The sequence below is a fragment of the Telmatherina bonti genome (genome assembly GCF_933228915.1).
Source record: "Telmatherina bonti genome assembly, chromosome: 10".
In the NCBI taxonomy this organism is placed as follows: domain Eukaryota; kingdom Metazoa; phylum Chordata; class Actinopteri; order Atheriniformes; family Telmatherinidae; genus Telmatherina; species Telmatherina bonti.
The window spans coordinates 28,859,453-28,874,026 of record NC_136628.1 but is presented as its reverse complement, the minus strand read 5'-3'; the positions used below and the strand labels follow the sequence as shown (position 1 = coordinate 28,874,026).

Genomic DNA, 14,574 nt, shown 5'->3' with positions numbered 1-14,574 from the left:
TCTGTTAAGGACATCTAGATGCTTTGTGGGATGCTGCAGCCACAGAAATGTGTTGCAGTAAAAGGTGTGCAGCTCAGCTTCATGTTCCCACAGGGTCAGATGTTTCCAGTCCTGACGGAAATCTTTAATGGGTTCTGTGGGGAAGCAATTTAGCCTCCGTGGAGCAACAGCAGCACAGTTATACAGTAAATAACCCAGAGGTTAAAAAAATTCACACAAAACATCTCAGGGTGAAATCATACTGAATGAAACACAATAACATTGGTAAAAAATTAATCCATGACAATCTTTTATTAATTAATAAGCATCCAGTGAGTCTCCATCATTGATATGTGTGAATTAAAAACTTTGTTTCAGTCCACACTCCATATGATGACTCAATATGTACATCTTGTAAATAAATAAATTACAACTTTATCCTTGAAAATAGACGGGCATCTGCAAAGGAAGACTGTGTACTCAACTCTTACGTGTAAAACTTCTTTCCTCCTTCATTATTCATCCTGAATAGAGACACGTACAGCTCGCAGGGCAGCTGCAGTCCACAGTTCTTCAGAAAAACTTAATGCAAAAATGTGGAGAAACAGCACAGCACGATGGCTGGATTCGCTCAGTCTTTAAAGCTGCAAACTCAACCCACGGTGGTCGATCCGTTTTGATAAAAACATCTCTACAAAACTACCCAGCAACTTCCAAAGCATTAGATTGTATTTGTTGTGACATCACAGATGGCAGCAAAGGTTTTTAGGCTTCGGTTTAAATTAAATCACTCAGTTTAAACGTCCTCAAACTCCTGCTGAAGTTTTTATTCCAGCAAATCTACTAATGGTTCCGTCCAGACCGGCCTCATGGTTGATGATGGCTGAAACAGACATTAAACATAAATCATGCATAGATAGTCTTGTATAAGTTGTTGTTTGGCAAAAATTTGGCACATTTAAATAAAAAAATCAAAGATATTTAGGTTGGAGAAAAAAAAAGGTAAAAACTGTTGGCAGCACAGAGACGAGAGGACAAGTTGAGAAAGTTCCAACAACTTTGCTACAGAAGGACAATTTGGGACAAAAGTTCTCTTGTTTTTGGAGGAAAAAGACAAAATGGGAACCAGTTCTCAACTCTTTCAGTCGTGCCGCCAGCTGCTACCAGACGTCGGCATCAATTTGCAGCAGAATCAGTTTGTCTGTGAATAAAAAGCTCAGTTGACACGTGCAGCCGGCGAAAATCTAAATGTGTTTCTTGGCTTTAGTTTTTAGCATCCTGGACCTCAGAACTGACTGCTGTGTTAAAAAAAAAAAACTCCTCCATCGCTACTCAGATATAAGATATAAGAGGAGTTCGTACGGCAGCTTTCAGCCAGTTTCAGAAAAAGAACAAGTCACAGATGTGACAGAAAAGATGATAAGGTGCTGCTGATTTTCATCTCCAGCTTCTTCACAGCTCAGGTTTCAAAGTACTTGTAGATCTGTGAGACGTACTGCATGATGCTCTGCCAGTCCGGCCTGTCGGTCTTCATCAGCTCCTCCATGTCCTGTTTGGAACAGGAAGAATGAGATTATTTTCCAACAGTGGCGATGACTTGTTACAGACCTGTGAGACACGGTTGTGTCGAGGGACAAATCTCAGAAAGGATGCAGCAACTTGTGTTCAGAACAGAAGCAGATGGGAGAAGACAACGCATTTCTTAAATGCTGCAGCCTGGATAATAAGCAGAGCAATAACACAATAATCATTACAAAGATGATTAATTGTTGTAGAAATAGGAAAAGGAAGGAAGGAAAACCATCACTGAAACACTCCATCAGGGACTTTGTGTGGCGGAGGGGTCACACAGAAGTCATTCCCTCCTGAAAGGTGCCAAACAAGCATGTGGAAATTTGCAAAAACATATCTAGATGATTTTCACACCCTAATAAATAAAATCCTCTGATCTGATGTTGCAAAGTTTGAAATATGTCACCAGAAATCCTAAAAGTGAGTTGCAGAAATCAGACACAGATTATCACCTCTGGAATTAAACCCAGTCGGCATCTGTAGAACCTCTAAACTCAGGACAGATGGAGAGAAAGATGTAAAAAATACACTATATCCTGAATGAAAAGCTTTTTTCTCAGCATTTCAGGCTACGATGAACATTTACATTTTAACAAAACCCTGAGCTGAACAAACTTCAGGAGTGGCTTCAGGAGAACTTTGATAGTCTTTACTGTCGCTCAGCAGAACATCTCTGGAAGGAGGTGAAACGGTCAAACACATTGGCTACGGTTACATGATTTTTTTTTAATTTTTTTTTTTTATTCAGAATGAATAATTTGGGATTAAATCATTAAGTGAGTTATTTAAATATTTAATTATTAATTCCGAATTAAAACATCATGTAACGATAGCCAATGATCCGCAGTGCCTTAATGGGTATAAATAGTTGACAAAGAAATGAGCTGGATAAGTGCGAAACAAAGACTCAAAATGATCAGAAGGCCTTCTGACTGGTGTTTTAGAGACTATATGGGGAAATACAGAACTTTGACTCTCACAGGGGTTCACATGATTCATCCATTCAGATTTCTTCAGACATTTCAGAGCAGTCGCTTCTGGGAAGAACTACTTTCTGGGATTTGTTTTTGCTTTTTTTTTTTTTTTTTTTTTTTTTTTTTTTACAAAATGGACAAAACAGAGCTGAAAAATATATATAAAAGTTAGTAGTAGTAGATCAGCCAGGAATTTTTTCATAAAGGATTTTTAAACGTTTTATTTCTGCCTTTTTTTTTTTTTGAGTGCAACATTTAAGACAAATTCCCTGCAATGCTTCAGTCAAGCTTCCAGGTTCACGAGCTGCTGGACAGAGTTTTGTTCATGGAAAATATTTTGGTTGGACCTGTAGAATTCCCTTCCAGTCATCTGCTGCTACTATCAAATTCATCAAATCATAAAGTTGTCACCAGAGGTAAAGATGCTTAAAATAAAAAGAGAAGGCAAGATAGACAGATGTGGAAGCTTAAAATAGTTTAAAACCACATATTTCAGATATTGTTTTTGGATGTGGATCAAGCAACCAAGAGGTTCTGGAGAACTTAACTCTCTCTGGATTGATGAGAATTATTATTCCAGTAAATTTAGTGTACATTTATGATTGTTTAGTAAAGAGTTCTCCTGATGTGGGCGACACTACACTGCTAAGTGTCCACACTATTACAGTCAATGACGTGTTTTTATTTCATTCCCCCCAGAAATAGCAGACATAGGAGGCTAAAATGACCAGTGAGTGCATCATGAGGCCCTCCTGAAGAAAAGTTGAATAGGCATTGAACTACTGGTCTGAAAAATGAAGCCAATGTAGCGGTGCAGTAACCCTAAACAACCAGTAGGGGGGAATGTCCTGCAGCTGCAAAATAGAAACTTTATGTGAAAATAAACCAAGTTCTCACATGATTTCTTTCCCTTTAACCTCACAAAACAATCACAAGAGTTTTAAACCTTCAAATCATCATAATCTAAATTTACAAACTTAGAATAAAGCAGCGTGGCCATGTTGTGATGGCTGGTGCAAAGTTTTCTGTTCCTCCCTGAAGATTTCCAAACAGCACAGCAAACCTTATCAACATGTATCCACTTGGATTTATTTTATAAAATGATCATTGCAGTTATGATAGTTTGGCTAGTCATAATTACAATGCGATCAGTCATAAAACTTTGTTACGACAGACTGCTCAAAATAACACGTACTGAAGAGTCGAGTTAATAGTTGCATTACAAACATCATCAAGATAAGACCAAACTGCAATGTCTTGCATCACTGAAGCCTCCCACATGATAATGGCTCAGCCAGTTTATTCTACATTTGTTAATGTTAGCTTACTGCACGGCTTCACTGGAAACAAAACTGAAACTGTTTATTCGGTGGAAAAACATTATCGGAGGTTGGTAAAGTGTTTGGGACATAAATACAGCAATGCAACTGTTTGTTACTTGTATTTCAAGATGTTATTAGAAATCAGCAAAAGTTGAAGCCAAACTAAATCTGAACTGCTTATATATAAAGATAGTTTCATTAAAAAGCAGTTTTCAAAGTGCAGATGTGGGACATTCACCTAAAGTCATGAGCAGAAACTGATGAGGAAAAATAGTTCAGAACCATCTCTGTTCTGAAGCCCGATACCCTGAAATTTTCACTAATCAAAGCGTATCGTTTCCAAGCTGTCTAGTCAAACGGTTTGTCCCCTGTGTGTGTGTGTGTGTGTGTGTGAGGCAGCTCTTCTCACCAGTGAGGGTTTGATCCCAATGCTCTCGGCTGCCTGGAAAGCTAGGGTCAGATTCCGGACCTAAACAAAAACAAACCATACAGCGTTGAGAACATCGGAAAGCTTCTGCACCCCGTCATCCTGCAGCACCCCACACAGAGGTTCACGTAACGTAAATAAGCTCAGCAAATTCATCAATAAACATTACAAACAGCCAAGAAACTACTCAAAACCTTTAAACCACGTGTTTGTTTACATGAGTATTTCAGAGTATTACACGTTCCTGTATATATTTGTGTGACACATGTCGTCTGTAAATCAAACTAAGATCCTTGTGAAATGTACATTGTACATACATTGTGTGATTTAGGTATAATCTTTAGTATTTGTATAATTACTTCTTTACACAAAGTCAGTTTTAAATAAAAGTTTATGAACTCACGTCTTGTTCTCAGTCTGTTTCCACCCACAAACATATTCACCCACACTGACTCTGATTCAAACCCCTTATCGTTCACCTAAAGTTTAAGCAGACCTGCAGTTTTGTTTTCTTAAAACCATCTATGACAAAAGGGCGAAGAAGGACAGTAATGGGATTAACGAAAGGACAGATTATACTGTGAGGAGGTTGTGTGTTTGGGCCTCAGGGAAAGTCACTCAGCAAGAGTTATTAAAGCCAACACACGTCTATTGAATTATTCAGAGAGATGTGCCGCACAGTGTCGCCGTCATCAGCTTGATGTTACAGATTCACACTGACACAAGCACGTGCACCCACACCCACATGAGTAATTTATCACGTAGTATGTGTCAGGCCTGGTCAAAAGGTGTTTATCTTTTGTTGTAATGTTGGAAGAAGGTGAAAGACCTGCAGTCCCCAGAGAGAAAACATATTGTTTGCTGCGTCACTTTATACCAACGGCAGAGCTGTCATCAAGCTCAGGATCATGAGACGCCGCGAATCTTTCTTCATGTTGCCGCATGGACGGTATGGAAGACTCACGAAATGCGTGCAACTACATACGGGACGGGGTCTGTAATGGCTTTGCTGGCATGAAGGGTTTTTTATTTTCCTATTGGCAAACATCCATCACTCATGTACAATGTATAAGCAGAATATTTTCACCCTCAGCAGGCCGAGATTTTCCACAAATAACTTTACGGGCAGTGTTTTCAGGAGATGGAGTTCAGCAAGGACAGAAGCTTTGCCTGCACTCTGGTTTCTTTGCTCCTTTTGGAAGACATTTACACTCCAATCTTGAAAGAGGTGAGCAAAATTGACAAGATGAAAAGAAGCAAATTGAGCAAATTAGTGTAATTGAAAATGCAAATGGCTCCTCTGAAACTCAGCACAGAGGAGAGGAATTTCTCAGAAAGCAGAAAGCGTGTGGTGGGTTGTGAGCTGCACATGACAAACCCCAGATTACTGAGGAAAACTGACACGAAAGGAAGGAAATGCCTACGTAGGAATAATCAGGCCTCTGGGAATCATGAAGCTGCAAGTGTACCACCTGTGCCACACACACACAACCTGATCGAAAATACTTTCCGATCTAAGTCATAATTAAGCTTTATCTTTAAAAAGAAAACAAAAGAAAGGCCTTTTGTCAACGCTAACAGAATCATACCATGAGATTCACATGCTTTTGTAACTGTGATGAATGCGATAACATCTGTAAGGATGTGAAAGGAGAGGATGGTTGCATTAAACATGTTGAATGTGTGTGCTTTCATTAAAAACATTGATTTCCAATCAGTTTAGGTTGCTTAGTTGGCCCTGATTACATACTGATGAAACACTGACCTACTTGTTAAGTAGATCACGACTACAAAATACAACCTGTCTCCAAACAAACTGTGACGTTGTGTAAAATGTGAAAGAGGAACAAAAACAAGAGTGCACTGATTTGCACATGACAAACTTCAATAATGATGGAAACTAATACAAACTATAACAAATTTAATGTCATCTTGTTCCCAACAAGGTTGAGGTGGTGAAATCTTACATGATCTTCTCTTCTAACACCATTTTTCACAATTCAACACCTCTTTTATTGCATTTCTTTCCCAATACATCATGTTTTTTGTGGCTGACACATCTAGAGCAGAGGCAGACCTGAATTCAGTTTTTTTTTTCCCCCACAGTGTTTTTGGAAGCAGGGTTCTTCTTTACAGTGTGAACATGTATTCAGTCTTCCTGTAGTTTTCTACCTTATCTTGACTGATGAGTTCCTGGTAAGGGATGTGGGCAGGCAGATATGTGTGTAACAGGGCACAGAAAGCCAGGCCATCACTCCAGCTGCTGCTGAAGTTGGTCACATCAATATTCTGTCGATGGAGAAAAAGGAAGAGAGGTAGAAAATCCATAAACATAGCATAAAGTCACCATCAAGCCAATGTAAAAATCATACACAGTAATGACTAAGGGCTTAAAGTGCCCATAAATGAGTGAGAGAGCAAACATCCTCTTGATAATATGAACAGAACATGGGGGGAAAAAAGCCATTAAGTCACGGAACCACAGAAAACAACATGAAAATTAAAATTTAATGCTATTATATCCTGCTCAGTCCATTTATGCCAGCTCGTTTTTCCACCAGGGGATGATAAGAGGATCTTCTTCCCAGATTCCCTTTAAGCCTTGGATGAGGTCTCTGGTTTCCCCTCTGGGTGAAGAATGTGCGCAGCAGCACGTCCAGTTTTCTTGTGTTTTTGTTTGTGGGATTTGCAGAGAATTGTCACCTCGTGCATGGTGCATGCAGTGTATTCTGGGTCTGAAAAGAGTTGAGAAGTTTGAGGAAAGACTTCCTGCAGCCTATTGTTCGAAGCTGCACACTCCCCGTTGGACAGATAAGTTATTTACGGGCTTTTCCTGTTTCATCCCTCTCATGAGGTATGGGAACCGGTCTCAAAGGGTCTCCTCCTTACATTTCTGAGACCGCTTCACTGATATTGACCAGTTTATTGACCAACAATATTCACACTGCAGGTGATGGTGTCTCCTTGTACCATTTAGCTCGAACTACAGCGCAGGACTGGAGGAATCTGCTAAAAACATGAAATGTGTCAGTTTTTTTTTCTAGTGTTTGAGATAAAGCTCCACATGAAATATCTTTGGGTCCATCTGCTTGTCTGTACACACAGCATTAGCTAAAGACGTGACATGCTGCCATGTATTTGTTTACTGTTGCTCTGAGCCAGTAGTCTTCAGTCCAGGGCCCGAGGACAAGAACGCTGCTGATTTTCATTCTGAAAATCTAATCAGTGACTGATCCATATATGTGACACCAGGTGAATGCAATTAACTCCCTGATAGGATAAAAAAACAGCACAACTCTGGGTCCTGAAGACAAAAATTTAACATCACTAAGCCACTGCAGTAATGAAAATCCCCTGAGCTCCTGCGAATTGTGGACAAATGTCTTATTTCTGCTCGCTTTCGCTCGTCTGGATGCCTGCTGTCTTAACCTGAAACGGCAGTTTTCGGTTGAGAAGCTTTGTTGGCAGGTTGTGTTGTTGATACTGATACGAGACTGATCCGGTTTCTCCTGATTGCTTGTATAAAAATGTATATTTATCCATCTATATCACAGATGTCAAACTTCAGTCCTGGAGGGGAGCATCCTGCAGGTTTTTGTTGTCTCTATGCTCCAACACACCTGACTGAAATTAACAGCTTGATAAGAAGTTGTTGGATCCATTTGATTTGAACCAGGAGTGTTGGTGCAGGGAAACAACAAAAACCTGCCGGACACCGGCCCTCGAAGACTGGAGTTTGACATCCCTAATCCACATTATAAAACTATTAATATGTGGCAAAAAGGAAAATACAGAAACCTCTCTCCAACCTGACAGGAACAACAACATTTATAAATATTACATGAATGTGTTTTCTGGACAAGATAAATGGCAGGACAGCTCTAATCTAAACCAGCATCACATTTCCACTCTGGGTGCCATGTTTTAAGAGTTGTATCAGAACCAGCTGTCTCATGTCATGTTGCATGCAGTGTATTCTGGGTCTGAAAAGAGTTGAGAAGTTTGGACTTCCTGCAGTCTATTGTTCGAGGCTGCACACTCCCCGTTGGACAGATAGGTTATATGTCCAAGTTACAGCACAATTAAATTAGTTTTCTTTCCAACCTTTTGACTTCAAGTCAAAACTCTTTAATATTTTCCTTTGTCATTTCTTTATATTTCTGTATTTACTGTAATTGTGTTTGAGTGGTTAGCTTGATTTTTTTGTTTTGTAAAGCACTTTGGTCACCTGAGGGTTGTTGGAATATAGAAACATGTATATAGAATGATGTAATCTGTGTAGCTGAATAACAGATGCAAACATGTTGTTGTTGCCAGTTTGTTGAAATTAAATTCCTTCAGTTTTAAGTCACTCTTGTTATTATTCTTCTGTCATATGTGTACACAAGTGTGATTTAGTATGGAGGGCGTTTATGACATCACACTAGATAGGAGGGGGAGTTGTCAGGTAGCATAGCAGATGGACAAAATATAGGATTCAACCACTTTTGTGCTTAAAAGATGTTTCATTTAGTTTTATATGACACTGATGATTTATTTAGGTTCATCTGTTTCCAAGAAAACCATTTAAATATATATATTTAAACCCTCATGAATTAATAAACATTCATTCATTCATTTATTTTCTGAACCGCTTAATCCAATTCAGGGTTGAGGGGAAGTTGGAGCCTATCCCAGCTGGCTTTGGGCGACAGGCAAAGCCTGGACCCTGGACATTGCAGGGCCACACAGAGACAAACAACCACTCACTCACCCCTATTTAGAGTAACCAATTAACCTAACGTGCATGTATTTGGATGGTGGGAGGAAGCTGGAGTACCTGGAGAGAACCCACGAATACACAGGGAGAACATGCAAACTCCACACAGAAAGGCCACTGACCAAACCCCTCCCCAGCCAAGGATCGAACCAGTGATCTTCTTGCTGTGAGGCCACAGTGTTAACCACTGTGGCACCGTGAAGCTGAATTAACACACAATTTTTCAAATACAATATTTTACTTCCACAGACATGTACAGAGACACTTTTCTTTGTCTGTAATATTATTTGACTCCAATTTGTTTATTTATTTAATCTATTCTATATAAATGTTTAATGAATAATGTAATATTTTTTACAATATAAATATTCTATGAAAATTGAATAGTATCATTTTCTTGACCTGTTTATCACTGAGGTAAACTCCATCCATCCATCCATCTTCTGCCGCTTATCCGGGGTCAGGTCGCGGGGGCAGCAGCCTAAGCAGGGAAGCCCAGACTTCCCTCTCCCCAGCCACATTTGCCAACTCTGCGGGGGGGATCCCGAGGCGTTCCCAGGCCAGCCGAGAGATGTAATCCCTCCAGCGTGTCCTGGGTCTTCCCCGGGGTCTCCTCCCCGAGGGACGTGCCTGGAACACCTCACCAGGGAGGCGTCCAGGAGGCATCCTGACCAGATGCCCGAGCCACCTCAACTGGTTCCTCTCGATGCGAAGGAGCAGCGGCTCTACTCTGAGCCCCTCCCGGATGACTGAGCTCCTCACCCTATCTCTAAGGGAGAGCCCGGCCACCCTGCGGAGGAAACTCATTTCAGCCGCCTGTATACGAGATCTCGTTCTTTCGGTCACGACCCACAGCTCATGACCATAGGTGAGGGTAGGAACGTAGATCGACTGATAAATCGAGAGCTTCGCCTTCTGGCTCAGCTCCTTCTTCACCACGACAGACCAGCGCAGAGTCCGCATTACTGCAGACGCCGCACCGATCCGTCTGTCGATCTCACGCTCCATCCTTCCCTCACTCGTGAACAAGACCCCGAGATATTTAAACTCCTCCACTTGAGGCAGGACCTGACTCCCGACCCGGAGAGGGCAATCCACCCTATTCCGGCCGAGGACCATGGTCTCAGATTTGGAGGTGCTGATTCTCATCCCAGCCGCTTCACACTCGGCCGCAAATCGCTCAAGCGAGAGCTGGAGATCACGACCAGATGAAGCCAACAGGACCACGTCATCCGCAAAAAGCAGGGACCCAATCCTGAGGCCACCAAGTCGGATCCCCTCAACCCCTCGGCTGCGCCTAGAAATTCTGTCCATATAAGTTGTGAACAGAATCGGTGATAAAGGGCAGCCTTGGCGGAGTCCAACCCTCACCGGAAACGAATCCGACTTACTACCGGCAATGCGGACCAAGCTCTGACACCTGTCGTACAGGGACCGGACAGCTCGTACAAGGGGGTCCGGTACCCCATACTCCCGGAGTACCCCCCACAGGAGCCCCCGGGGGACACGGTCGAATTCATGTTTTTACACTTGCAAGAAGAAAAGAGGAGTCTGCTGATCCTGGCAGAGAGAAAGAGATTGTTCAGATAAACTTTACTATGTTGAGTTTTCTGGGCTCATCGTTACACTGCAACATGTTTCACCGTGTGGAAGCAAAGTTAAAATTATTCTACCAACACAAAACGACTTAGATACTTGTTCCATCTTCAGCCCACTACCAAGCAAAGTCATATTGTTCCACAGGAACGCCTGCCTGATGCCCAGACATCATATATGCTGTATAAAATTAGTAAGTGAAAACTCCCTGATGATGAATGTTGTTTGTCTGTTTCATAAGCAGGTGGACAACAGAGAGTCACAAGTATATCACAAGTGTGTGTTAATGTCTTTTTTTTGTTACTATTACTGTGCAGTAAGTAGATAAAATCTAACCAGAATATACTATTTATTGACATCTATATTTGAACATGCTGAGCTCGGATGCTGAAGCTTTCTCCCCGCCTGTCACTGCCTTTCTATTGTAAGTGAAGGGCAGACCTGTGCAGTCATGTCATTCCCACATTCTTCACATAACTCGCCATTCCCTCTCACAGCTGGCTCAGCAGCTCTGAGCGTGTTACGTATGTGTAGACTGACACACACACACACAAAACACACATGTAGAGGGAGCAACAAGGGGTTAGTCATACTCCACTAAGACAGACACTTATAAATAAGCTGACAATTGGGGGCTGCAGAGGGCAGTTTATGTGTGTCTGTGAGAGTGTGTCGAAGTGTCGGAGGGTCTCAGGACAAACAATCCTAATGAGGGGACAGGGTCGGTGGATTTGTTTGAATTCAGGGGGGGAGGCTGAGGGAGGGGTGTTGGGAGGGAGAGAGGGAGAGGCATGAATGCTACAACAGCAGGGGACAACAACAGCTCTCTGGGAGCCAGCTCAGAAAAGCAAACACAGCATCAAGCGACAGGAAGTGTCTCGCCGGGCACAAAAGGCAGAGCCGTCGCTTTTACAGGCTCAGGGGGAAGAGTGTGTGAGAGAGAAGCAGAAGTTTGGACAGAAGGAGAGCTGAACACAGAAAAAATGATGGAACACAGTAACAGCAAGCATAAACACTGAATGAAAAGTTTGGAGCTGATTATCAGAATAAGTCATTTAATCTAAGGAATCAAAAACTGAAGATAGGACATTTTCTTAGCGTGTTGAAGCACATTTACTTTTACACATCTCAGACCAGTAACAGTGACCGACATCTGTGTGGTTTCTCCCACCCGACTCCTTCTGCGTTACTTTGTGAAGAGTTTTTAAAAACTTTTATTGATAACGTGAATACTGTCAAATCCTTCCCTTTACTTCCCTTTACAACCCCCCCCCCCCTTCATCCTGTCCAGGAGACAGTATCCCTCCTAGGCTGCTGAAGGAGGTTTTTAGTGCTGTAACTCCTTGGGTAGTCAGTTTGGTTAATGCCTTTCTTCAAAATGTCTCTGAGCAACATTACCTACCCAGCTTTAACATGACTCAACTTCTTTCACCTTATTAGTGGATGTTTCCTTGTTGCTTTTTTTGGATGCAGTTTTATAATGATTACACACTACCAGTCACACACCATTCAATTTCATTTAATGGATAGGTGTGTCTAAACATTTGACAGGTACAGTACATATCAAGGCAAAATTTACTATACATCAAAAACAACAACCGCAACGGAGCCTGAAAAAATAACAGAGAGAACAACACCCCCACTTCAGTGGCAGGCCCAAAAAAATACTTTGTCTGCTACAGAAACAGGATTTATCTAACTTCATCATCATCTGCAGTGAAGACCTGGACAACAATGGTTGGTTTCCTCTACAAAACACACCCATTACTCAGATAAATTCATTCATTCATTCATTTTTCTAACCGCTTAATCCAATTGAGGGTGGCGGGGAAGCTGGAGCCTATCCCAGCAGTCTTTAGGCAAAAGGCAGGGTACACCCTGGACAGCTCACCAGTCCATCGCAGGGCTACTTAGATAAATGTGCATTCTACTTAATAAAAATCAATTATTAAAATAATTCATTCATTATTCGAACTGCCTAGTTCGAATAATGAATGAAGTTTGAACGGAGAAACAAGAGGAGATGGACGTAGAGGAGAGAACACCCTGAAGGAGCCTGAAATGGATTAGTCATGAGCAATAATGGGCTGAAAGCCAAGGCAAGCAGGATCAGAGAATAAAACTGGGTAAGAGGTGAGGCTGCACAGCGACTACAGAGATGAATCCAGTTATTATGAACCCTTTGCAAAGATTTCAAGGGAGGGGAAGGTCACAGTGAAACCAAACAGGGGGAGGAGAGCACCCACTCTTTACTTCCACTTCATGTCGCAGAGAAATCATTTAAAGTTTTAGGGGCTCTGCAATTTCTCCTCCTTAATATACTTTTCCCGAGTGAAGTGCTCTGACCTTTCTAAACTGTCTTGTCATGTGACAGAAAAAAGAAAAAAGAATATGTATAACAAGCACATTTCTCAAAGTGTCACAGTGTTCCTTAAATCAGACATCCCAACATTTCCTTTAGCTGTTATAGAATATATTAAGCTGTGCCTCTGAGTCAAGGCAAATGCATCTAATGACCACTGTACACACCCGCTTATGAAAAGATGCTCAGCACATCTCTGAAAAGGCCAGACAGCCTCCAGGCCTTTTAATCTGACCAAAGTTAGACCGCAATCAATGATGAGCTGACAGTTATTCAAGATTTGAAGAAATAATAAATAAATACAATAATATCGCTCATAGTAAGTCTTAGTTTATGAAGAGACGTTTTATTTAGTAATAGAAATAATGAGCATTTAGGAATAATTAATTATAATTCCCAATGTTTCCGCATTTTAAAATTTCATGGCCATGTTGTCTGTTGTTAATTAAAATGTATTTAATTCAAAATGTATTTATTTATTGAATTACGACTAAAACACCTCTACATATTAAATGGGTCTGCAGTTATTTGCTGATAGCCAGTAAAAAATATATCAAGATACCAATTATCATATATATCTATTAACAAACTATAATAATCTTTTTTTTAAAGAGAAACAAGCATATTTCCCATTTAGCACGTTAATCTGAATAAAGTGGATATTTTAGTCCTCTGACAACTTCCCATCAGTAGTAAAAATAGTAACGTTAATAGATTATGAAGGTAATGATTCATTTTAGCCCTCCTGTTAATCCGTCATTATTAGAACTTTGTAATGTCTACTTTTTGAACTCCTATCCTCTTCCCGTCCTCGATGTCTGACCTCCAATCCACACTCTCTTGGGGGTCCATTCCTGTTCTTCAATGGCTTTGTGTGCGGGTGTGCGAGTTTCCCAGATGAGGCCGGATAAGCTGTGCTCTTTCAGGCCCAGCTGAGCCGAATGTTCTGAGCCTTTGCTCATTGTTCCCATCTTGAGTAAACAGAACATTTATTTTTCTTTGGCCTCTATGGTTAATTGAGAAAAACAAATGTAAAAAAGTGTCCTGTGCTGTCCTAAATTAAGACATCAAAGAGTTTGATAAATATACACTTCCAAGCAAGACTGTTAGCCAACAAACCAGATGCTCAAGAAAGACTTTGGGATTACTGAAATTGGGGTAAAAATAGTTCCATTTCTTAAAACTAGGACTTATTAAGACTTTGTGTCTTATTTTCAGCAGCGGCATCTAATCATGAAGACATCAGTTATAGATACTGACTGATGTTTGTGTTGTCAGCAGATTGTAAAGAAGGCTGAGACCGTCCTGCCTGTTCAACACCGCTTTGAATTATTTAAAGCTTTTCGGGTTAGAGTGGCCTTTACTCAGCACACAGGAAAGGCGTCAGAGAGGGTGGGAATGACATTTAGCAAAGATTTAAACCTGGACCGGATGCAATGAAGAGTCATCTGTACTGGGGGCGGGCGGTCAACCAGTTGAGCTATTGATTTTAATTTTCTATACATTTGATATTAGTTTATTTGGAGATGCTTCCAGGACTTTACTGGGAGCAAAAGCAGCACATTAGCAGGCGTTTTTGTCCA

General features: G+C 41.1%; 1 protein-coding gene across 3 annotated transcripts in view; it reads right to left on the bottom strand.

Annotated features, from left to right (window-relative positions):
* Positions 1-435: 435 nt before the first annotated feature.
* The window catches only part of specc1 (sperm antigen with calponin homology and coiled-coil domains 1), a 61,879-nt gene continuing 47,740 nt past the window's right edge, over positions 436-14,574 (bottom strand). For all 3 annotated transcript variants that reach the window (XM_079247892.1, XM_079247893.1, XM_079247894.1), the window contains 3 exons: positions 6,447-6,563; positions 4,257-4,316; positions 436-1,528 (listed from right to left, as the gene is read on the bottom strand). In XM_079247892.1, coding sequence (XP_079104018.1) covers positions 1,439-1,528; positions 4,257-4,316; positions 6,447-6,563 — 267 coding nt within the window. In that variant the 3' untranslated portion in view covers positions 436-1,438. The remainder of the gene's footprint in view (positions 1,529-4,256; positions 4,317-6,446; positions 6,564-14,574) is intronic.